Source organism: Carlito syrichta, unplaced genomic scaffold (genome assembly GCF_000164805.1).
Source record: "Carlito syrichta isolate Samal-C Ts95f unplaced genomic scaffold, Tarsius_syrichta-2.0.1 Scaffold308820, whole genome shotgun sequence".
Classification (NCBI taxonomy): domain Eukaryota; kingdom Metazoa; phylum Chordata; class Mammalia; order Primates; family Tarsiidae; genus Carlito; species Carlito syrichta.
The window spans coordinates 246056-270558 of record NW_007252916.1 but is presented as its reverse complement, the minus strand read 5'-3'; the positions used below and the strand labels follow the sequence as shown (position 1 = coordinate 270558).

At 55.3% G+C, this 24503-nt stretch overlaps 2 protein-coding genes across 5 annotated transcripts in view; both read right to left on the bottom strand.

Moving 5' to 3' along the window:
• ARHGAP30 (Rho GTPase activating protein 30) overlaps positions 1–3254 on the bottom strand; it is a 23850-nt gene extending 20596 nt beyond the window's left edge. For 2 of the 4 annotated variants that reach the window (XM_008065917.2, XM_008065920.1), the window contains exon 1: positions 2811–3254. In XM_008065917.2, coding sequence (XP_008064108.1) covers positions 2811–2907 — 97 coding nt within the window. In that variant the 5' untranslated portion in view covers positions 2908–3254. The remainder of the gene's footprint in view (positions 1–2810) is intronic. The other 2 variants (XM_008065918.1, XM_008065919.1) reach the window with 2 other exon arrangements.
• Positions 3255–4623: 1369 nt separating this feature from the next.
• Positions 4624–22083, bottom strand: NECTIN4 (nectin cell adhesion molecule 4). The gene is made up of 9 exons (XM_008065916.2): positions 21719–22083; positions 12129–12488; positions 10449–10739; positions 8567–8687; positions 7460–7608; positions 7069–7225; positions 6545–6620; positions 6070–6144; positions 4624–5752 (listed from the first exon to the last, which is right to left on the bottom strand). The coding sequence occupies exons 1-9, from the start codon at positions 21792–21794 to the stop codon at positions 5528–5530; spliced, it is 1530 nt and encodes a 509-aa protein (XP_008064107.1). The 5' UTR covers positions 21795–22083; the 3' UTR covers positions 4624–5527.
• Positions 22084–24503: the final 2420 nt, after the last annotated feature.

Below are 24503 nucleotides of genomic sequence, written 5' to 3'. Positions count from 1 at the left end.
CCACTGCACTCCAGTTTGGGCGACAGAGTGAGACTCCAACTCAAAAAAAAAAAAAACAAACCAGCAACCAAACCAGGTCTTTTCCATCCTGTCCTCTATTGATCTTGAACCTCCAGAGAAGGCTGTTAAAGTAAGAGTCATAGAGGAAATGGGTCATGGAGGTAGGAGGAAAGAAAACAGGTCAGAGCAAAAGCTTGAGACAGGGTAGGGTGATGGATCAAAGGGGACGGAGACACCCAGGAAATGGGCGTCAGGCTGGGGAGGAGGGCCCCGAGTTTGGGGACCTAAAGAATCATCAACTTGGCTGGGCTCGGTGGCTCAGCCTGTAATCACAGCACCTTGGGAGGCCGAGGCCAGTGGACTGCCCGAGGCTGTGGGTTTGAGATCAACCAGGGCAATTTGGCAAGACTTTGTCTCTACAATAAATCAAAAAATTAACCCGGACATGGTAGCCTGCACCTGTAGTTCCAGCTACTTGGAAGGCTGAGGCGGAGGGATCGCCGGAGCCCAGCAGGTCGAGGCTGCGGTGACTGGGAGTGACCACTGCACTCCAGCCTGGGTAACAGAGTAAGACTCCAACTCAAAATAAATAAACAAATAAATAAGAAGAATCGTCAACTTGAATAAGGTATTGAAGAGATAAAGATCAGACAAAGAAAGAACTCAGTGCACACAAGGAAAGAAGAGACTCCTGTAGGGCCAAGAGCTGGGAGAGGGGAGCTGCAGTATAGCTGGCTCATGAGGATGGGGAAACCGAAACAAACAGGGAGGACCAATGAACCAGAAGCGCGACCTCCCTGGCCTGGGTCTTCATTTTCTTCCTGGGTCTTGGGTTAAGGAGAGGTGCCATCACCAGCCTCCCTCTGCCCATCCTTGCTCTCCACCTCTCTGTACCAGGAAAAGCTGGGTTGGAGAAGAGGCCACACCTGCTGCTCTGGACACGCTACCCCAAGGCCAGACGAGGTTCTGGGGAGGAACCAGGGCACCTCTCTCCCGCTCTGAGACTCACTTAGGGTTAGGACTCCGCAATCAGGTATCTATCCCCCCTGAGAGCACGCCTCTCACCTGCTGGGAGAGCTGACGGAGGAAGGGGCTACAGTGGGTCTGGGCCGGCTGTGGGTTCAGTGATTCAAGGTAGGGTTAGCTGGCGACCACAGGAAAGGCAGCACCAGGAAGAGCTGCACTGAGGTCTTGCAGGAGCTGGTAGAACATCACCCCGATTAAATCACATGGTCCAGCTGGGTGCCTTGGCTCATGCCTATAAAACCAACACTTGGGGAGGCAGAGGCGAGAGGACTGCCTGAGCCCAGGGGTTTGAAACCAGCCTGGGCAACTTGGCAAGACCCAGTTCTACAATAAATCAAAAAATTAGCCGGCTGTGGTGGCGCGTGCCTGTAGTACCAGCGACGTGGAAATCTGGGGCAGAAGGATCACCTGAGCCCAGCAGGTCGAGGCTGCGGTGGCTGTGAGTGTGCCACTGCACTCCAGTCTGGGCGACAGAGTGAACTCCATCTCTAAACCGAAAAAAAAAAAATGTGGCCCTTGGCCAAGAATCTCCACTCTTGAGAGGAATCCCTGGTAAAGGAGTGAGCCCTGCATGGACGTCTGTGCACATCCACTCAGCCCAGAGAGGAGAGGAAGGCGGGGGAAGCGGCTTCAGCTGTGTAACAGGCTTCCTTGGAGCCCAGGCTTTCCCTTACCCAAGGCCAGTGGGGTCCGGGACCTTCAAGGGGGAGGAGAAAAGGGGAAGGAGGTGTCTGGGGATGCAGGGGCGGGGCTGAGAGCAGGAAATGATCTGGGAACCACCATCAACCTCCCGCAATTCAGGCACCACAGCCCAGAGCTGAAGAGAAGACAAAGAGGAAATGACAGATTGGGGTGGGGTGGGGTAGGGTGGGGTGGGGGGTTGTGCCCTTCTCTGGGAGGAGCTTGGAGTGCCAAAAACAAGCTGGGCTGGGCTGCCAGGAAACCCCAGGCTCAATCTCAAATTGAATCTAGAAATGGCTTTGAGTGGCCACTCCACGCCAGGCCCAGTCGTGAGCCGACACTGTCCCTGGTCCTGCTGGCTTCAAGGCCCACTCCAAGGTAACCAGGGAGAGCTGGCGAGCTCTGCAGATGCCCACACCTGCCCCCCCTCACCTCACGCCAGGCCTCACCCATCTCCCTCATTCTTGCCCTGTTCCCTTTTCCAGCATCTTCTCCTCTCAATCTCCCCACTCCCGAACCAGTTTCTCCTTTGCTCAGGGAGAACCAGAGAATCCCAGAGGCTGGAAATGTAGGCCATCCTGACCCCACATCCACACCTGTGGCCCAGCATGGTTGCAGCGGGGCCCGCGTCTGAACCCGCATCCCTAGGCTCCCTCCTCCAGCCAGGAAGCCTCCTTCCTCCACAAGCGCCATCCTCAGGCTCTCCTGGGCCCTTCTGACCCGAGGACAACCACTGCCCCTTCAGCCGCTGCTCCCCCGACCCCGCCACCTCACCCTCCCTCTCCTGTCCCTGACCGGTGTCTCACCGGTTTCACCCATCTCTCCTGGGTTTCCAGTATCCCCATCCTCCCCCATCACTGTGCCCTCAGTGCTCACAATCCAATCCCCTCAGCCACCCCATCCCGAAAATTGCAGGGGGCCACCTGCCTTCTTCACTGAGCCACATTTCCGGTCTTCCTGCTCACAGGTCTCCAGGATGGTGACCCCAGGCCACTGCCCCTTCCCTACGAGCACCGGAAGCTGCTTCTGCCCCTCAGACGGATCGGCTGGAGACTCCCCTTGCCTCTCAGCCACCCCGCAGCAGCTATGAGTGGACGCCTTACCCTCTTGGCCTGAGTGCTGCAGGTGCTCGTGCAGGTCACACCCAAACACCCGCTCCTTCGAGCTGCCCTTCTTCTTTCCCTTCTGCCGAGACTTCATGGCCAGAGCCCCGGGGCCCTGGCCCGGCCACTTCTGTCCCCCAAGACCTTTTCCCTACCAGTCCCCCATGGGATCCCAGCCAGCAGCCGGGCTTGGCCCAGCCCCAGGGGGGCCGGGCTCCAAACTGGGGGTGGAGGGTGGCCTGGGCAACAGGCAGCAGCTCCTGCCTCTGGGGCCCCGGCCACACGGAAGTGGCTGTGGAAGAGGAAGCTGCCAGGACCCTAGCAAGAAGCTGTGTCTCGTGGCCTAGCCGGGCACTCGCCCTCCTCGCCCCACTCAGCTCTGGGGGGCAGGAAGCTGTGCAGCGCCTCAAAACCCACTTCCTGTTAGAGCATCTTTGCAACCACAGGGCCTGGGGTGGGGGAGGTAGCCGACATTCACATCCTCACCCGCTGCTGGGACTTCCCTCATTGGTCTAGGGGAGGTGATGTCAGAGCCCCGGGGTGGATTGATGGTGCCTGGGGTATGAGCGGATGACTGATACTCTTAGAGACCAGGATTCTTGGGTCCAAGGTGGAGACCAAGGCTCCCAGGAGGTCAAAGCCGGGCTCTGCCTCTGATGGGGCTAATACCTCAGTCAAGTCAGGGTAGTTCACTGAGCCTCAGTTTCCACAATATGGAAATGAAAGGAGTGAATCGGGTAATCCGTAAATCCTTCCAGCTCTAACAGTCCGTAAAACTCACTCAAGTTTCCAATTCTTTATCTGTTGTCAATTTCACATGGCTGTTGGTGTGAGTCTCCTGTGTGATAAAGTTAAAATATTTTGCAAACCAAGGCACTGGCTATCCTGGAAAGGGCGCTTAGTGCCTCTGTCCACCTGGGGACTCTCTGAGATGGCCGAAGGTCTTGTGGAAGCCAGTTATTCCCTCCCTCCCAGGCACCCGGACCTCTCTCCTAGGTGGAACCACAGGAAGGATAGTGCTGAGGTGAACAGCATGAGGCTCGGGGCTCACACGGTTCAAGGACAATGCAGGAACCACAGCACACGTTTTGTCTGTTTATTTAAAAACAGAATGTCACTTTATGTACACAAATGCACATATTTACACACAATATACACATTAAGATCTTAGATCTTCAGGCTCCACATCCAAAGTCCTGCGTTGGCTAGGGAGCAGGGCATGGAGGTCTCACCTTCAGCCCAGAAACCCAACAGGCTTCAGGTCACGAAGGGTCTGGGCACCAAATCTAGATATGCTGGCTGAGCACGTGGGTGGGCAGATCAAAATAAACCTCACCCGGCCCCAGACCCCACCCATAGAAACGCGGGAAGAACCCTGGATTAGTGACCTGTGAGCCCTGGGGAGAAAAGGCACATCCTCACCCCAGCACCCCCTTCCCCTCACCTGACTGCCTACCCACCCTTGGTTTGTAGTCACCACTCTTTCTCCCCCACACCCACTGAACCAGGAGCCCTTGTCATCAAGTTCCAGCAACTCCCCAAGGGGCCACAAACAACGAAAAACAGAGACGAGGCAAGGGGAAGGCTGAGGGGTCACTAGGGTCGAGCACCGTGCACGTCCTCCTTGCCCAGTGACCACAGGGCTCACAACGCTAATTCTAGACTCTACCAGCTCCCGGGCTCCTCCCCAACGGGCTGCCTAGACGTCTCGGAAGGAGCACCTTTCAGACCCACAGGAACCAAACCCTGGGGTGGCCTCACTTCAAGCAATCCCAGTAAGAAACACTGGATAAATCAAAAAGATTTTTTTTAGTTTTTTCTCTTATTAAAGGATTCAAGCCAGGTATGGTGGCGCAAGTCTATAGTCCCAGATACTAGGAAAGCTGAGGCAGGAGGATCGCTTGAGCCCAGGAGTTAAAGGCCAGCCTGGGCAACATAGTGAGACCCCATCTCTAAAAAAATAAAAATAAATAAAAAATACAACTGTGAGACAGGGCAAGAAAAAAAGAGGAAACAGAAAGAAAAAACGATTTGGAGCAGTATTCCTGCAAGAAGCTCCCGTGTGCAGGTTTATTTACAGAAAACATGTATGTGCAGCAGGCCCAGAGGCCACCAGAGGGCAGAGGGCTTCTTCTGTAACAGTTCAGGCCTCTGGCAGACCCCTGGGCCAACTGCTCCACACCTGCGGGCAGCTCCCAAGTGGCGGGAGACCAGCTCCCTCACTCCGGCCGCCAGACGCCAGCTCCGGCTACGCCCGCACGCCTGGATCTGCCCGCTGTCCCCACCTGTGCCTCCAACCTCTGCATCATTAATACTGCTCTGGGGTCTGAGAAAATACCTGCCTTGACAGGCAGGGGTCACACACGGTCACACGACACACACACCATACCTGGCAGCGTCCCCGGCCACCAGTTCCTGTGGCACACCTGCCACGGTTCACCTGGACTCTGACATGACAGCACATACGTACCACATAGACAGTCGCTCGCCCTTCTGGGCACACACAGTCAGCACACACACAGTGACCCGCACACACGGTGGAGGGACTCAGTGGAGCCCTCCCGATGAACAGAGAGGTTGGAGGAAAAGATGGAGCAGTCAGTGGGCGGGGAGCCTCTTCCTCAAGAAACGGGTGCGTTTAAGGAGGCCCCCCACAGGAGCTAAAATCCCCCATGTCAGCAGAAGGAGTCAGGCCTGGGGAGAGAGGCAAGCCTGGGTCAGACCAAGTGCCCCCGCCCGTTGATGTAGATGCCATTGCCTGTGGGCTTGGCCCTCAGAGTCCCATTCTCCTGAACAAAATGATTCATGGCCTGTTTGATGCCTTCATCCCGGTCTTCCTCGTCCTCCACCCGGCCAGAGCCTGGAGACAGCAGTTCAGTCTGCGTCTCGATCTCCCTCACGGTGGTCAGCGTGGAGTAGCTGCGGCCCTCTGGCTCTTCACTCTGGAGACCAAGGGCAGAGAGCAAATCAGAAGCCAAGGCAGGGAGGGCGGTCAGGCATGATGGGGTTGGGTCACGGTGGAGTCGGAGCCAGGTACAAGCCGGGGTAATGGTTGCGCCCGAGGCATGGGGGGTCAGAGGTCAGGGGCCAGGAGCAAGTGTTAGGCACGGGGAGGGGGAGACGGGAGAACAAGGCACAGCAGAGATGGCCGGGCCGAGAGGGTCAGGACTGGCAAAGGGGCTGCTGATGCACTACATCTGGGACCAGGAGAGGGGCCTTAGGAGAGCAGTGGGGACACCGGTGGGGCCGGGGGCCTCACCATCACAGAGCAGCTACTGTTGTCCTTGAGACTATCAGGGTGGCCCTCGGCTCTCAGCCCTACACTCTCCTCCGGCTGCGGAGCCCAGACATGGGGGAGGGGTTAGCACGGAGCTCAGCCTCCTCCCCTAAGCCTCTTCCCCTCGTGTCCTCCACCAGCGACCTCCCTAATCGCCTTTCTCCCAACCCGACAGGTCTCTTTTCTCGTTAACGCAAACATCCTCATTCCTCCACGGCCACCCAAACCCACCCCAGACCAGTGCTGACGGTGGCTTCCCTGAGTAGCCCCTGGCCAGTGCTGAAGGGAGTCTTCAGGGAAGCCCAGAACAGCTACCCACCTCAACTCGACCCTAGCCCGGCCCAGCTATGTGTCAGCAGCCAGGCTCTGTGGAAGGCTGTGCTCCTGGCCTGCAGAAGGGACCAGGCTCAAGCAGACCCCAGGGTGCCCCATGGATGCACCCAAGCTTAGCACACACCTGGCTCCTGGGGTCTGAGTGATGGGAATGCAGCCTTCGGATGGAGTTCTCCCTGGTCAGGGTCAGCTCCTCCTCACTGGGAAAGACAAAAACCCACCCCCTTGTCAGGAGCTGCACGGAGTGGCAGCCTCCAGGGTGAGCCCAGCCCGGCCGGGCCTGTGGGAGGCAGGACTGGAGGGTGTGGGTGCCCTGCCAGCTCTGCACATGTGAGTGTGGGCTGCAGGTGGCAGTGTGGCTGAAGGGCACGGGTGTCCCACGCGTGTGTGCATACTGGTGATGCCAGGCACACAGATCTGATCCTCACACAGGCGGCAGGATTCCCCTCACCCTGTGCTCCAGGCCTCAAGTGCTTCCTCACCTCCCGAGGGACCCTGCCCATCTCTAGCCTATGGGGTGCCCAGTTGTCAGGCCACCCAGCCTCCTCTCTAGCCTCAGTCCTGACTCGGCTTCTGCTTGCCTCCTCTTTGTTCCCAGCTTAGTTCCCACCCAGGAGTGCCCCATGGATGCACCCAACCAGTACTCACAATTTCTGGGTCATCTGCTGGGCCTTGCGCCGATGGTATCGGGACATGAGCACCACCACCACCACCAGAAGGCAGAACAAGAGCGCGGCGATCACACCCACCACCACCACCGAGGCCGACACTAGGTCCACCTGCTTCCCTGAGTCTTCCTGAGGGTCTGCTGGAGACAGACCACTGTCTGAGGGGGATGCCCAGAGCCATGACCCATCCCAGACCCCAGGGCCCCTACAGGGTCCTCACAAAACCACCCCCTCAGCTCGACTCTCTGCAAAACACACACAGTCCAGCCCCTTCCAAATAATATTTTCTCAATCCATTCTCTCTGTCCTGCTTCCTGTTCCCCCCACCAGGCCCTCAGCCCAGGTCCCTTGTCCCTGTCCCCAGTGCTTACCAAGAACCTCCACAGTGACCTGAGAATCTCTTGAGGAGAATTCATTGCTGACACGGCAGACGTAGACACCACTGAGCTCACTGGTCAGGCGGGGGAAGCCCAGTGTGTCTCCTTCTGCTCGCACCCCGTTGGGCAGAGGCCCATCCAGCCTGGAGGACAGAGAAGCTGAAGGGTGCCGGCTGGGGAGGGCTGAGGCTGCCACCACCCGACGTGCCCAGGCAGCTCTCCACACCCCTCCCCCATGACGTCACCCAGAGCCGCCGGCTGTTCCCACGGTGCCCCTCCCTCCCCGGGGCAGGTCTAGGCAGAGGTCCCTTCTCTGGGCTGCCCAGCCTGACCTGGGCACCCCCCACACACACTCAGGGGAGATCCACACGTGTGCCAGCCCACACGCTCCCACAGGCATCACGTCACCCAGCACTGGGTACCAGACACACGCAATAAAGTCCACACAACAGGATGCTCCACTCCTAGCTAGGCTCAGAGGTAACTGGAAAATGGGACTGCACCCCCCACCACATAGGATGCTGCATAGCAGGGTGCGTGAACACAGCCCCAAACAAAGTCACATGTATTGCTCATACGCTCACACATGAGAACATGCCTGTCATGGGCTCAAGCATGTGTACTTGACCCTTCCCTGATTCCTTGGACATCTCAGACCCTGGAAAAAAGCCAAGGACTCCTTGAGGGAACTAGGGAGGTCGTGGGTGTTTTCTTCGAGGTACTGGCAATATTGTGGTTACAGCAGTGTTGGTTTAACAACAGTTACAAAAATATACAGTATTTTTTGTCTCGTGTACTTTGTGTACTCATGTAAACATATAAAATATTAACACAAATATTATGCCACATTTCACAACTTAAAAATTAGAAAACGTTCCAAGAGCTTATTAATTTAGTCCCTCCCAGTGACTATGTATCCCAGACTCCCTGGGCAAGCTCATAATAATATCTGATGACCGTGTATGTTCTTGTATTGGTCTGAACATGGATCCTGATTTATTTGGGGATCAGAATATACTGTCCCAGGCCTAACGAGTACATCGCGGCCCCAAGAGGGAAGGAACCCGGTCCCTGGCTCAGCCCTCCCAGACCAAGCCTCACCGTGTCCAGTTGTACGAAGGAGGGGGCTGCCCTTCACTTAGGCACTTGAGCGTGGCTCCTTCTCTGCCAACATGCCATAGTTTCTGGTCTTCAAGGCCCCTCACTGAGGCCTCGGCAAGGACTGGAATTAGAGGTGGGAGGAGAAAGAATGGGAATGATGCCTCGGATCATGTGGTACCTGCAGGGTCCCCACCTGAAACTGCCTTCCTTGCCCCTCTCCATCCTATTCATCTACCGCCAAACCCAGCTCAGTCCCAGGTCACTGATGGCTCCTGGCCACATGGCTCCCTCCTCTCTCTAAGCTAGGAGTCCATATGGGTTTACCTGTGCAGTGAGCCTGTAAGTCCCTCAGGGTAGTGACGTCATACTTTTCCTGGACATCCTGTTGTACCTAGCATAGTGCTAGTCACAGAACAGGTGCTCAGTAAATGCTGTCTGACTCTTCAAAGGCTTAACAGTGCTACCAGGTCATTTGTTCATTTCTATTTTTTTTTTTACTTTTTTTTCTCCCTTGGAATTTACCTGTCTATATTTATTCATATTTTTCTTAAATTGACATGTGTTTGAAGTCCCCCCCCCAATAGCTTTAGGGCATACAAAGAGGTTTTGGATACATGGTTGCATTGTACAGTGGCGAAGACATTTACTTAACAAATACTTGTTGAGGACCTACAAATGCTGAAATAATGCCAAACGCTGAAAACAGTCTTATCCCCTCCCTGCCCCCCAGAGGCTTGAAATCTAATACTGGGAAAAGAATATCTACCATTTACTGAGTGCTGTTATTTATTTATTTATTTTGGATTAATTACGTAATTTATTTTTGTACAGACAGGGTCTCACTATGTTGCCGAGGCTGGTCTCAAACTCCTGGTCTTAAACAATCCTCTTGCCTTGGCATCCCAAAGTGCTGAGATTACAGGCATGAGCCACCACCATGCCTGGCCCTGATATGCTTTCAGTGTGCTAAGCACTGTGCAAGTTGCTTTGCATTCTTGACATCTAATTATCATCAAAATCCTGTAAAGTTGGTAAAATACTCATTTTGCTGATGATGAATTGAAGATCAACAAGATTAAATAACAGCTAGTAAATAGAACCAGGGCTTGTCCAAGTCTGTTTGTCTTCAAACGCTACATGTACATTTTTTTTTTTATAAAGATGAGATCTTGCTATGTTGCCCATGCTGGTCTCCAAATCCTGGCCTCAAGTGATTCTCCAGCTTCAGCCTCCAAAAGTGTTGGAATTACAGGCATGAGCCACCATGCCTGGCTTATTTGGATTTTGTTTTTGTTTTTGTTTTTGTTTTTTTTTTTTTTACTTAGTCTCACTCTTTTGCCCAGGCTGAAGTGCAGTGGCACATTCACGGTCACTACAGCCTTAACCTGCTGGGCTCAGGCGATCCTTCTGCCTCAGCCTCCCAAGTAGCTGGAACTATAGGCAAGAGCCACCACAACCAGCTAATTTTTTTATTAACTGTAGCGATGGGATCTCGCCAAGTTGCCCAGGCTGGTCTCAAACTCCTGGACTCAGGCAATCCTTTCGCCTCTGCCTCCCAAAGTGCTGGGATTACAGGCATGAACCACCATGCCCAGTGTATATACAACTTACAAAGTCCTTTGAATTCCTTGTTTATCATGGATTCTCCTGACACCCATGAAACAGGGCAGTCTTTGTTGTGAAGACAAGGGTGATGAAACTCAGAGGGGTCTGGCATCTGGGGTCGGGCCCCAGGTCTTCCATCTTTGGACAACAGGTGCTCTCACACACACTGCAGCCTCCAGGCCCTAGGTTGGCCAGTCCAGAGTGGCTCAGGCCCTGCCATCTTGCCAGGCCTCTCAGAACCCACATGGCCTCCCTCCCCATGCTGCCCAGCACTTACAAGCCACTTGGAGGATGTGGGTGATCCTTTGGTCCTGGAGCAGGCCAGGATGGGACACCACACAGGTGAGTGGCTGCCCGTTCATGCTGCGGCTGGGCACCAGGTGGAACTCGGAAGTGACAGCAGCAGAGCGGGAGTGAGCGAAGGAGCGGCTGGACGATGTGCCTTTGACCTCTGTGTCCCAGGTCACGCTGGGGGCCGGGCTGCCCTCGGCTGTGCAGGAAGCCGCCAGTGTCAGGCCCTGGCCCTCTTCTAGTGCTGGACCAGGATTCAGTGAGGGCAGGGGAGGCACTGCAGATGGAGAGGGCAGGGATCACAGGTCTGCACAACCCGTCGGGGGTTGCCCATCCCATTTCAGTTCTGCGAAAGTGCAGACATTCAGGGTACTTTCTTTCTCCTATTTCACAAAGACAACAGATGGATGGTAGAATTTCAGGTGCCTTTGTATATTTCTCCATTGTTTGGATTTATTTACTTATTTATTTATTTATTTAGAGTCGGAGTCTCACTCTGTTGCCCAGGCTGGAGTGCAGTGGCATGATCACAGCTCACTGCAGCCTCGACCTCCGGGGCTCAGGCGATCCTTCCACTTCAGCCTCCCAAAGTGCTGGGATTACAGGAGTGAGCCACTGCGCCCAACTTGAACTTTTTGCAATGAACATGGGTCATCTGTTTCACAAAAATAATGAGGTAATTAAAAAAACCCCAAGATATCATCTATATAATAGCAATAATAATAACCACCATTTAGTAAGCACTTACCATGTGCCATCATGCTAAACACTTTATAAACATTATCTCATTTAGTTCTGTCAACAGACTAGTGAGGTGGGTATTATTATCCCTGTTTTACAGGTGAGGGAACTGAGGCTCTGGAAGGTTAGACGACTGGTCCCAGGTAACCAGGTTTTAGATGACAGGGCCTGGGTCCTGGATTTGCACTCAGCGTTTTCTACCCTAAGGCTGCTGCTACAACCTTCATGTGATAAAGGGAAACTAATAAAAGTCTGTGTTTTTATCTTCAAAATATGAATAGCTCAAGCACAGAATGGAAAAAGCTTATCCTGACCATGGGTCCTGAGTTGATCACAGGTGTCCACAGTGCAAAGTGCTGGTTTAAAAAGGCAGTTGTGATCTCAGACCACATTCCCTGAAGGTGGGAAGGTATTAGCTCCACTGTCTTGAATGGTCACACCCTAGCTGGGCCTATATGTCCACTTCCAGCCCCCACATTAAAAAAAAAAAAACTATGGGGCCCAGATGGTGCAGGACTCAGTGTCCCTGGTGGAACTGTGGCAGGAAGCAAGACCGTGGCTTGGAGAGCGGGTTTGGGAAGGCATGACAAAGGACCTGGCTCTTTGAAAGGCTGCCGTGCAAAAGAGAGAGCACGCTGGCGCCATACTGCTCCACAGGGGAAGAGGGCCAGGAAATTTCAGGTGGTCTGGAAGGAAGCGCTTCCTAAAGAACGGACTCCTCCCCAGCCTTTGGGATTGCTTGGAGGACTCTCTGGGTTGGGTGCAAGGATGGACGGGCGGGAAGCTTCTCTCCCGGACAGGCCCGTTTCTTGTTCCTGCGCGTCCTCTGCCTCTGCGCATCCATCTCTGCTCCCCCTGCCGCCCGCTGGACCCCGGGCTTCCGCACAGCCGCGGCGGCCCCGACCCGGCGGCCGGCCCCACTTACCCAGCACTCGGAGCCGCAGCCGCGCCTGGAAGCTGCCGGCGGGGAAGGTGCTGACCCGGCACTCGTACTCGCCCTCGTCCGCCTGCACCGCGTTGCGCAGGAGCACCGAGCCGTCCAGGGGGTCGCGGGGCGGCGGCGGCTGCTCCACGCGGCCCTCGTAGGCCGAGCTCACGTGCAGCCCGTACTTGGAGTGCAGGAGCGCCAGCTCCTGGGCGCCCTCGCCCGCGTCCACCCGCGCCCATGCCACCTGCCCCACCTGCTCGTCGGGGTCCCCTCGGTAGACGCAAGGCAGCTTGGCGTCCTGGCCCAGCACCACCGTCACCAGGTCCGAGGTCTCCAGCTCGCCCGCGGGGCACCGGCCTGCAGGGGGCAGACGGGAGCGGCAGGGGTCGGGGCGCTGCCAGAGCCGGGAGCCGTCCGCGGGGTGATGACGGCAATGCAGCTCCGAAGCATCGAGTGCTTGCAAAGCGCGTTCGGTTCATTACCTCGTTAGCGCCACAGCACATTCCCGAGGGGTAGGCGTTATTATTGCCATTTAACAGATGAGGAAACTGAGACCCAGAGAGGGGAAGTGGCTTGCCTGAGGCCACACAGAGGACGTACAGAAGACTCACACCCCCTTGCAGCCTAGAATTGTATCCTGAGCAACTGCCAGGTGGGAGGCTATGGCAGGACCAGAGACCTCGGCGCCCCTGTCCTCAGGGAGATCACGGTCATCAGGGAAATGGAAGTTGTACACACAGAAACGGGAAAGCCACCAACAAACTTTCACAGGAGGCTCAACCTACCGAGGCGGAAAAGTGAACGCTTTCAGGATGTGACAGGGAGCTACGGCAAGGGTCCAGACTGCCGGTGTCTGGGCCGGGGTTCGCAGGGTGGGAGGGGTCTGCCCTGTGGGCCCTTGGGAACATTCTTGTCGTGGCTTGGAGGTGAGAAACCTGGGTTCCCAGAGTGCAGGAGGTATTCCATGTGGGAGGAATGGCATGAGCCGGGGTGCAGAGGCAGGAATGAGCAAGTCACCGAAGACAGAAAGGGCCCAGGTCAGAGGCCCGCAGAGATGAAGTCAGAGCAAGCCCAGGGTGACAGGGGCAGAATGGCAAGCCAGTATCCAAGGACGAGGGACAAAGGGCTCGTGTTTGGTGGACTGATGAGAGCAGCGGGAAGCATGCAGGGATTCTGGAATTAGGGATCTCCATTGTGTAACCCCCTCTGCAAATAAGCAGATGCTCCCTGCCCTCATGGACACTGAGGTCAGCCCGGAGGCAAGAAACACATATGGAAACACGTGATGATAGTTCTGATTTAGTGCTCAGTGGGGTCACCCCTGGCATCCATTCCCACCTCATCCCAAGACATGAGGCTCAAAGTGGCGGCACTTAGAGATGAGGTCACTGTCCCTCCAGGTGAGGGCAGGTGCTGCAGACCAGTTGCAGGATGGGTCAGTCACTGTGGGACCAAGTCATGTGGGAGGGTCCTGTGTACGGTAGAATTAGGAGTGGGAGAGACCTGCAAAGGCATTCCAGGTAAGGGACCAAGGTGAGCAAACATTGAGGAGGTGGAGAGGCTGGCCTGTTCAGAAAGCAGAGCGGAGAGGCCCAGCCTAAGGCAGGATGCATGTGCTGAGCAAGAGAGGAAAATGTGCCTGGGCCAGGGTGGGGCCAGGTCACCTGGGACCTCCCATGCCTGGCAGGGCCTTGGTCAAGAGGAAGTGGGAGCTGCTGAAGTCTCCTTAGCCAGGGAGTGAGGCAAACGGTGAGGTGATGGGAAGCGGGAACACGTGCTAGGAGGCTGCAGCCCGGCACGGTGGCATCAGCATGGGGTGTAGGGGACTGTTCCTGGAGGAGACTGGACGGGGACTTGGTCCCTGGTCAGAAAGAGAGAAAAGGGAGAGGAAAGACCCCAAGATGAGTAGCTTCTGAGGGGTGCAGGGCCTGAGGGAGCACACGGTCAGGAAGGAATCTATTTGGAGTCAGAGAATCCAAAGCGAAATGCAAAGACTGGGGCTGGGGCAGAGCAACAGGGCACTCAGGGATGGCCAGAGCTCCCTGCCGCTGGGTGCACACCCCAGCAACTCCCAGCCGTGTCCGCCCTGCCTCTGCCCAGCACTGCACACACCCTGCTGTTCTCACCTCTGCTCACACTGTGCCCCCTGCCTGGAATGTCCTCCTCCTGTGTCTGCTGCTCCTACTCATCACTGTCTGGGTAACTCCTACTCATCCTTAAGGCTGTGCTTAGGCATCGCTTCCTCCCGGAGCCCTGCCCCTCCCCCACCTCAGGCGGCACCGGGTGCCCTTCCTCCAGACTCCTCAGTTCCCTGCATTACCCCGTCCTAGCACCTTATCCCTGTGTTCTTGTTTTATCAGATTGAGCTCAAGAGTAAAAGCTCTCATCACATATGGAACCATGGTTTCTGATTTAGTGTTCAGTGGTATGTAGTCTCTGTTCCTGGCACGTAATTGGTGCTCAATTAACATGTATCGACTGAGCGAATGCATGAATGTACAGGTGAATGAATGAAGGATAAAAATGGGCAGTAGTAGGAAAGAGTAGAATGAGGAGCGAGTGGTCTTCAGTTGGGCTGGGCAGGGAGGGCGCGTGGGCATGACGGCCTTGGGCTGGGCAGGGAGGCAGTGGGCTGGTGGGTTGGGTTCACTGCCTAAGGGAGCACCTCCAACCGGACAGAGAATGAAAGGAGGATGGAGAGAGGCAGGCATGGAGGGAGGAAGTGACGCCCCACTGGCGCAGACCAGAAGTTTCAGTGAGGCAGAGCGTGGAGCAGAGAAAGGGGGGTCCTGTGGCCCTGCCGGCAGGATAGAGGGAGGGAGGATGCTGTTGGGTGCTGGGAAGGCCCGGATGGGGCAGGACAGACCTGCAGGGCCAGATACCAGGGCCCTGACCTGCCTAAGCTGATGTCGGTCCCACCCAGCCCAGCCTGAGAGTCCAGCTAACCACCCGCACCCCTCCCAGGTGCCTCCTTCTGGCACTGGTAAGAGCAGGGCTGCCAAGGAAGGGCGGGGAGTGGGTTTTGGGCAGGGGCTCCCCAGCACAGCACACTTTCTGCTGCAGACATTGGTGTCTATGCTGGTCACAGGGATCCCAAGCCCTGTCCCACTGGAACATGCAAACCCTTCTATAGACTGTTTCTGGGACAAGGCAGATGACATCTTTTCCATCCCTATTCCTTGACTTGCCAACCACCTGCCCCCTCTCCACCACTAATCACCCATATTTCCCTCAGAAACCATCTCAGGGCATAGCCGCCATTGAGTACTCAGCACGTGTCTGAGTCTCGGTCCTCCATGCTCCCACCTATGAGTCCAAGGTCCCCACTCCCAAGGGACAACTCCCAGCTTTGCAGAGTAAGGAACCCAGTAAGACAGGAAATTCCCTCTGGGTCTCTCCCACAGCCCCCCATTGTCCTACATCTACCTGGGGTAATGCCCTCCTCCAGCTGCACCCCACCCCCCACACCCACCAGGCTACAAGAGAAGAGAAAATAGAACTTGGGCCTAGGATAGAACAAGGGTCCTTGGCTAAACAGACCCAGGAGTCCAGGCTCCCAGGCCAGAGCAGTCCAGGACCGTCTCTTCCTCCTCTCCCCCACCCAGTGCTGACCTGGCGTCAGCATGGTGATGTCATCACAATGGAGACACACTGCCTGCCTGGTGAGGTCACCATGTGGCATGCGGTGGCCAGGTCAGGCCAAGCCCATGGCCCCTTCTGCTGCAAATTGTTTGCTGAGGCTGGTGGACTCTGGCTAGTTGGGCACTCCTTCTTCTGATCCCCCCACTCCTCCTCCTGGGAGCACCAGGACGCTGGTCAGGAGCCTTGGTGACTCAGAAGCTGCTGCACAGCAGCAAGCCTAGCCGTAGCCGCCACCACCTTGCGCAAGGAGAGAACAGGCCCGACTGGCCAGACTGGATCCCTGCCCTTGGCCTCCCCCACCCTGGCCAGGCCCCCACGGGCCTCTTTGGAGCCCAGCCCTTTGTGTACCCCGCCCGCTCCCAGACAGGCCCTCCATTCCTGGCTTGGGCTGGCAGGCTGCTCCCCACCCTGTGCCTGAGTCTCAACTTCCCTGTGTGAGGCCCAGCCTCTAGCTCAGGAGGGGAAACGGAGGCTGGCACTTGCGGAGACCAGCCACGGACAGCATCTTTCAGGAAGCATCTTTTCTTTATGAGGGACCGTTCTCCATCAGTACCCCCTGCTAGTACTTACAGGGGTACAAATAGGGGTCCTGGAGGTGGGTCTGTGGGAAGGAAGAAGGGAGTGAGTGTGAGTTTTGTGGCTGAATGAATGGGCATCTGTGGTGAGGGCCTGGCCAGTCTTGGTGCTGGCTCCCATGCATGTGAGGCTATCTCCTTGCATGAACTTGGGGGTGTTTGGCACACAGGTGTGTTCCTGTCTTCTCCTGGGAGAGTGTATGGACTTGTCATGTCCAGAGGGAAGAGCTATGTGTTGTGTGTGGAACATGTGTGCACACACTATGCCATGTGCTCCTCACATCCCATGTGCATGCATGCCTTCTTGTCTTGCGGAACTCTGTGCATATAGTAAATATTTTGCTGTTGGTTTTTCTTGGCTTCCGCGTGCCTACCTTGGTCAGTGGTGTGTGGCTCTGAGCCTTTGCCTCTGCATTCTGTCTGGAATGTCACCCCTGGCATCCCTCCCCACCTCACCCCAAGACTTGAGGGCAGATTCATCTCAGGTTCAAAGCAGAGGTACCCAGAGATGAGGTCACTGTCCCTCCGGGTGATGGGAAATTGCCATCGTGAGCTCCCCAACAGAATGAAACAAAAGCTCCTGCCCTTGCTCCTCAGGTTCCTACGGACAGGACTCCTACCCTTCTCACCACCACCCCCAGCCACTCCTTCAGGCCCCTCACACCCCCGGCCCCCCAAGGAGGCCTCTCCAGGAGAACCTCTGTCAGGGCTCTGTTGCTGCCACCACCAGAAAAACCAGCTCCTGCTCCAGGCCCAGTGTGAGTGCTGTCTGGTGTGGGTTTAGTGGGGGGGGGGGGGCTGCCTGAGGCTGGGGGAGGGGTTCAGGCTCTGGGGGTTCATTCTCCTTTGTTAACTCTTGCCTACCCTAACCCTATAGCAACAGGTTCCACCAGAGAGAGCTTTAGTATGTGGGTGAGTTTGGGGTGAGAAAGGACCTGGGAGGGGAGCACCGAGGCTCCTCCCCAGAACAGGTGATTTGCACAACCAGCAGGCCCCTTTTACTCCACCCTTTCCCCCATAACCTTGGCTTGGAGTGCGAAGGACCTTTAACAACCAGAAGGTTCTCCCTCCGCCTTCATCCACTTCGCTCACTTACCCCCCATTGTCTTAAGCCCCCCAGATTAGTGAGAGCTTCCCAACCCGGGCAAAGCGCCCACCCAGATTAGTGTCTGGGGAGGGGAGCCACACCGATCACAAAGGGGGCTGAGAACAATGGGGGAGGACAGGCCTTGAGGCAGCCCCAGCTCTGGCCCAGACACAGCTCCCAGCACAGATAAGTCCCCTAACCCCCCCGGAGCCAGAGTCTGAGCCGGGCTGAGTCACCACAACAGCCACACTGTGGGTGGGAGACCCAGAATTCGGCTTCTCCCAAACTCCTGAGATCCTAGCCCACGCCCCCCCATGCCACCCCTCCACCCATGCTGGCCAGCTCTGCCCCACCCCAGATCACAGCCTCAACCCCAGCTCTCAGACACACCAGCTTTAGGGGCGGGGGTGGGGGGTGGGGGAGTGGTGGCCAGAAGACTATGGGAAAAGTTCCTGAGGCCATGGGTTCCCTGTTCCAGTGAGAGTGCTCCCTGCCTGCCTTCTCCACAGCCTCTCTCCAGGAGTATGGCGGAGAATCTGAACTCCACCTCCTCATCTTAGATTCTGTTCTCAGATTCAGACCTCTATTCTCCTCCTGACTCAGTCTTCCCCCAGCACCTCCATCCCTCCCCTCTGCCTGTTCTTTGGGCAGTGCAAGAGCAAGTTTTGGAGGCCAGAAAACCCAGGCCTTCTCTCTTCAGCTTGTTTCGCGCAACTGACCCGCATTCACTCTGCCTGGGGGACCCCAGGATCCCGATGCTGTGGTCCACAAATGGGTCCATAAGCGCACCACCATCTCTGTGGCTGAGATCTCCTTAACTCAGGCCCCTTAAACAATAAGGCAGGACCAAGGTCACTGGGGCCACAGGATTCCCTGAGATTCTCCTGGTCCTCACAACCTTAGGCAGGGAAGCTACCCTTCCTCACTGGCTTTCCTGGCTTCGAGTAGATCCCTGCTCCCCTCTGTAAACAAGAGTAGAAAAGCAGGGATGGGCCCCTCCCTTTCTAGGAAACTAACTTCTGACAGGAAGCTAACCCTGGTCCCCAGAAGGCAGACCTCAGTATTCGGAGACCCACTCACTCTCTGGGCCCAGACAAAGAGCTAGGGACTAGGATCCTGTGCAGGGGGTGTCTCATAGATTTGGGCCCCTCAGCCCTGGGGCAAGCGATGGGGGAGGGAGAAGGGAGGGGACCTCACCCGGAAACTCATCCCATTAAGGAGAGACAAAGAGCTGTGGTGTCAGGCGCCTCCCAAGCCTGGGCTCCTCTCCCTGTCAGGGGTGGGGCAGGGCCCTGGGGCTCAGAGCTCTAATGGCCCAGGAGTTGGGGTGGGGGTGCAGCAGGGCCCAGAAAGGCCACATCCTGGAGAAAGGTCCTCTGGTCCCTCTGAGAGATGGGGCCAGGGCCCTTTCCCCCTTCTGTCTCCACAGCCAAACTGAATGACTCTAATACCCCAGCACTCCCCTTCAGCCTGGGGCTGGACAATCACAGATCATAGTATTTCAGAGCTGGGAGATCCATCAAGATCATTTGGCCCTAGCTCTTGACCTACTGAAGTCTAGTGTCTTCCTTTCTTTCTTTTTTTGAAACAGGGTTTCCACTGTGTTGCCCAGGCTAGTCTTGAACTCCTAGGTTCAAGCAAGCATCCTGCTCTGCCTCCCAAAATGCTGAGATTACAGGCATGAGCCACTGTGCCTGGCCTCAAGAAGTCTAGCTTCTTAGTTGCCCAAAGTCATCTAACAAATAACTAGCAGAAAATTGGGTCTGAACCCAAGACTTTGGGTCTGAACCCAACCCCGGTCCAAGGACTTTTCAGAGACATGAAACACCTTAGATTCCTGGGGGCCATTAAGGAGGTGTCTATCCACAGAAGAGCAGCAATGGGGAAGGTGATGGAGGAGGGAGACCATCTACTCCCCAGGCTAGGAGTCCACAGCCTGTGGAGCCACCCCAGCTCTGCAGGTCACACAACAGCCCAGGAGGCTGTCTCCCACTAGGCCCCTGCTTCCTGGGGTAACCCTGGAGCCAGGATCCCTCCTCTACCACGACACTTCTCAGTTGGGCACTGGACAAAGTCAGGGGTAATTTCCTAACTAGAAGGGGTCTCCTTTCCCCTCCCCCAGGCTTGTCTTAGAGCAGTTTGCTTCATGGAAAAAGAAGGCAGTGTCCGTGTCTTATTCACCACTGCAGCATCTAGTGCTCTGCAGCATCTAGTGCTCTGCAGCATCTAGTGCTCTGCAGCATCTAGTGCCTGGTCGTACCCAGGTACATGCAAACATACTATTCTTTAATGAACTAGGAGTCAGAGGCCAAGACACTGACCCTGGTTATGCTTCTGACACTGAGTAATCTTGCAGATCTCAGTTGCCTGTTTTTCTGTTTTTCCATCTGTAAAATGAAGGAGTTGTACAAGGCATGGTGGCTCACACCTGTTATCCCAGCACTTTGGGAGACTGAGGTAGGAGTATTGAATGAGGCCAGGAGTTCAAGACAAGCTAGACAACATAGCAAGACCTCATCTCTATAACAAAATAATTAGCCAAGCATGGTAGTGTGTGCTTAGAATCCCAGCATTTTGGGAGGCTGAAGCAGAAGAACTGACTGAACCCAAAGGTCAAGACTGTGGTAAGCCATGATTGTGCCATTGCACTCCTGCCTGGGCAACAGAGTAAGACCCTGACAAACAAACAGACAAATAAATGAGGGAGTTGGAGTAGCGATCTCTTTGATCCCTCCAAGTCCTGAAAGAGCGAGTCTCCATTCTTCAGGTGTGGGTAGATCTCACAGGACAGGGACTTCTGGGTTTCCTGATCCCAGCGGTCAGATCCCACCCTATTGGACCAAGTAAGAGAGAAGGGAGCCGGGCTTGGTGGCTCAGCCTGTAATCCCACGCTTTGGGAGGCCGAGGTCAGTGGATTGCCGGAGCCCGCGGGTTCGAGACCCACCTGGGCAACTGGTCGAGAACTCATCTCCACAATAAATCAAAAATTAGCGCGCACCTGCAATTCCAGTAACTTGGAAGGCTGAGGCGGAAGGATCGCCGGAGCCCAGGGGGTCGAGGCTGCAGTGGCCGGGAGCGGCCACTGCACTCCAGTGTGGGTGACAGAGTGAGACTCCAACTCAAAAAACAAAAACAAAAAAAAAAGAGAGAAGGGTTGTCTGGAAGATGGGAGTTAAGGTGCAGGGTGGGAATAGAAGGGGGGTGGCAGGGGAAAGGGCTTAGTATCCTGTAATTAGAGCGAGATCAGGGTGAGAGCAGCCCCATTCCTGCCATCCAGACATCTAGGCCTGGCTCCCTCCTGAGAGCCCCAACTGTGTACTAGGTGGGGGGAATCACTGATGGGGTCTGTTGGACAATTGAGGCCCCTGGGGCTAAGAAACTGTCTTATCCAGCTAGGGCCCTATATTTCTAAGGAGGAAGATTTCTCAGTGGCTCATGACCCTAGGAGGGGCCTCTGGAATCCCACTGCAACCTCACTATACACACAGACTCTCTCCCGCACTCTGCAGATTAGAAATTCCTTTCATTTGTGTCTGTTCTCTCTATATTAAACAGGCAGGATATGAAGAGTCATACAAGGCACCTACTGGAGAAAATGGGGGGCAGAAGAGAAACAAAAGGGGACCACACCCTACAAGGTACCCTAGCTCAGACCCCACCCACCTCAACCCCCTTATTACCATCCTAGCACCTAACACTGTGCCTAGGAAGAGCCAGGGGCTCAACTATGCTTTAGTCCCCAACAAGTGTCCAGTCCTGGTACATAATGGAGAGAAGAGAAGGAGACAAATGCCCATCCACTGTCTGGGCGTTGAGTTTCCTGCACCCTGATGACTGCAGAGACCAGCTCAGCCCTGAGTCAGCCCCAGTTCCAGACAGCAGTCCTGGAACCCGGGGGTAGACCAAGGAGCCTCCAGGAAACCCTGGGATGAACCGGGTCCTCACACATTTCACCTTTCTGCCCACTTGCACAGGTCACCATGTCTGTTCTCCCAGAGACAGCTCAGGTCTAAGCAAGGATTTGGCAGAGGTAGGCAAGGATCCCAGACAGAGTGACCTGGTCGGGGGCTGGGAGGGACATGAAGGGGAAAGCTACACTGGCTCTTCTGGGAGCACCACTGGGCAGTGAAGCGTGGGAAAGAGAGACTGGCTCCTCAGCTCAGAGTCAAAGGAAAGAGAATGTTTGCCTGTGTGCGGGTGTGTTTGCGTGTTCGTGCGTGCGTGTCTGTGCCCAGTTGGCCTTAGAAGCAGGCAAGGGTCCTGATGGTTCAGGCAAGTCCTACCTGTAAACGATGCCAGCAGCAGCAGCAGCAGCCAGGCCTCAGGCCCCCACATCTCGGCTCCCAGGGACAGGGGCATTGGCTGAAAGGCAGACCTGCCCAGCGTCTCTGAAGTTCCACCGAGTTCTCCCTGGGAGCCGGCTCTCCAGCTGGGTAAGGCACCGACTGGGAAGGCAGGAAGCCGCAGAGTCTCTGCCTCACGCACCTGGGTCTCCACTAGGGGACCCGGCCCCGGTCTGCCCACCCAGCCGGAGCTATCCCCAAGAAGCCGTGATTGGGAGCTCCGAGCTCCCCCAGAGCTGCTTCCCACGCCGTGGCCAACAACGACGGCAGAAACCTGGGAACCTGCTCAGCAGGTCAGAACAGGTGCGTCTCCGGGGGCTGGGCCTGGCGGAGACTCAGCAGCCGCCGCCCCCACGGCCCAGGCTAGCTAGCTAATGGGCGCCAGGGAGGGAGGGAAAGAGGGAAGGATCTGGGTGGGGGCACTGGGGTCCCATCCCCAGCTACAGGTTTTACTAGCGGGTGTGTGGAAGGGGCTGTGGAGGGAGCGGCAAGGGCTGGGGAGAGGGGCGGAGGCACCAGGCCAGCTCAGGATGAACGGGGCAAGGCCCTTGTGGGTGGCAAGGAACCCAAGCGTCCCACACCCGGCTAGCCTCACTGCCTCCTGTGGGCCTTGACAAGTTCCGCAGTTTCCTGGAGGGGCTTGGCTTTGGAACCACAGATCAGAGAAGGCCAGAACTGAGGGTTCTGTCGACAAAAAATGAGGCCCAGACAGGGGCAGGGATCTGCCAAAGAATACCCAACTTAGTATCATGGTTTGCTCAGACACTTCTACCCCTGAGGCAGGGAGCTAGTTCAAAGACCCTTGAGCTTAAATGACTGCCCTGATTCTCAACCCTATGGAGAAGTCAAGGGACTGACCAAAAAACCAGCCCACAAATTCCTGGCTTTGCTGTTGGGGCCCCTCTGAGCTTCAACATCTTAGCCAGGAGTTCCAAAAGTGCAGCAGCACAATTTGAGCGAAAAGAAGTTCCTTTTCACCCTCTCCAGGATCATTTTACTTCTTTTACTCCATGGTCATTGGACAAGACCACATGCCTGGACTTTGCAAGGACAATCTTGACTTCAAATGCTCTGTCCCAGTATTCCTATAAGTATACTGGTCAGCCCATGTGTTTCCATTTTGGATGCATAAAATGTGACCATCAAGTTACATAAAAGTTTACTGGCCTATATGGGGTAGCCAGAGGAAGGGAGCATTATCTGAGCCCCCTGAAAATTTAGTGAAGGGGAGGGGCAAAATCACTTGCAGACTAGGGCTAAAGAAACAGGTAAATATAGAGACAGTCATGGAAGAAGAAAATATATACAGGTGGGAATCTCACAGCAGGGCCCTGCAGTCTGGAGGGGGCAGGAAGGAAGACTCAAGAAGCAGTAAGACATTCATCTTATGTAGAATGTCCTCCACTGCCATCCCACCAACTCCGCCTTTCAAATTCATATTCCTCTCTCAAAGCTGACCTCAAATGCCACATCTTCCATGAAGCCTTCTCAGCTCCTCCCACCCAAAATTAATCTTTCTTCTATTCTTCCTCAGTCTTTGCTAGTCCCTTTATTATAGCTTATGTGCTCATAATTTGTGCACATCTTATCTCCTTAGCAAAATTGTAAGCTTCAATTCAAGAAACATTGATTGAGGCCTGCTGTGTGCCAGAGATTCAGTAAATACGTTAAACTGAGGGACAGGAAGAGAGTTGTAGTCTGTGAACTCCTTGAAAGTTGGGCTTATTTTATAATACTGTCTATCATCCATGTGAGGACAGTCCACAGCACTTTATGGGAACTGAATTCATTCCCAGTGAATTCATGAAGCCATGAATTTCTGAATATATGAATGTCAGGATGGAAAAACAGTAAAGAAGGATCAGAAAAGTGGAGGTCTTGACTGACGGTGAGTTACTATCCTGGACTTTACACCTGTCGCCAGACTATGACCCCAATTCTGGCTCTAGATCCCAACCCCTAGCAATGACCATGACCGTGGCCTCTTCTTCAGGGGCTATTTCCTGCTGATGAAGGGTAGCCCTAAGGGGCAGGCCAGATGCCAAAACGCCCCGGTTTCTCTCCACCTCCGACTTGGCAAACCCCTTCCCCTCTTCAGGACTCAGGCCCCCACCTGTGCCAGGGGAACAACCCCACCCAGATGCTGCTTTGAGATCCACTGTTGCAGGGTGGGGTAGGGCAAGCGGGAAAGGGATGGGGGAGCACCCTGTGTTATAATTATAATTATCACACCCTGGATCCTATCGCATGCTTTCAGAGGAGTTCCTACCCTTCCCACGGATTCACCCTCAAGGTACTACAGGAAACCACAGGAGAAACTGAGGCATGGGGGTGGGAAAGCAGTTAGATCACAAGGGTCTCCAGTCTCCTTCAGCCTTTCCATTTACAATTGCTTTTTCTCCAAAGTGCTACCAGTCAGGGCGTCTCTGAGCCCTTGGGACCCTCAATCATACATCCCTAACTCTATCCATATGGAGTATGGAAGGGAGGCAGAACTTTCCAGAGTTGGTGTTAAGATATGACCATACCAGCCGGGCTCGGTGGCTCAGCCTGTAATCCCGTGCCTTTGGGAGGCTGAGGTGAGTGGATTGCCTGAGCCCGCGGGTTCGAGACCCACCTGGGCAACTTGGCAAGACCTCATCTCTACAATAAATCAAAGAAATATTAGCTGGGCATGGTAGCGCATACCTGTATTTCCAGCTACTTGGAAGGCTGAGGCAGAAGG

Bases quoted from the DNA above. Each gene is read 5' to 3' on its own strand.
- NECTIN4 (XM_008065916.2), bottom strand. From the start codon at position 21,794: ATGCCCCTGTCCCTGGGAGCCGAGATGTGGGGGCCTGAGGCCTGGCTG. The intron at 12,489-21,718 runs GTAGGACTTGCC...TGCCCCCTGCAG, and splicing joins GCTGCTGGCATCGTTTACAG to GCCGGTGCCCCGCGGGCGAG. The intron at 5,753-6,069 runs GTGAGGCCCCCG...CTTGGTCTCCAG, and splicing joins ACAGTAGCTGCTCTGTGATG to AGTGAAGAGCCAGAGGGCCG.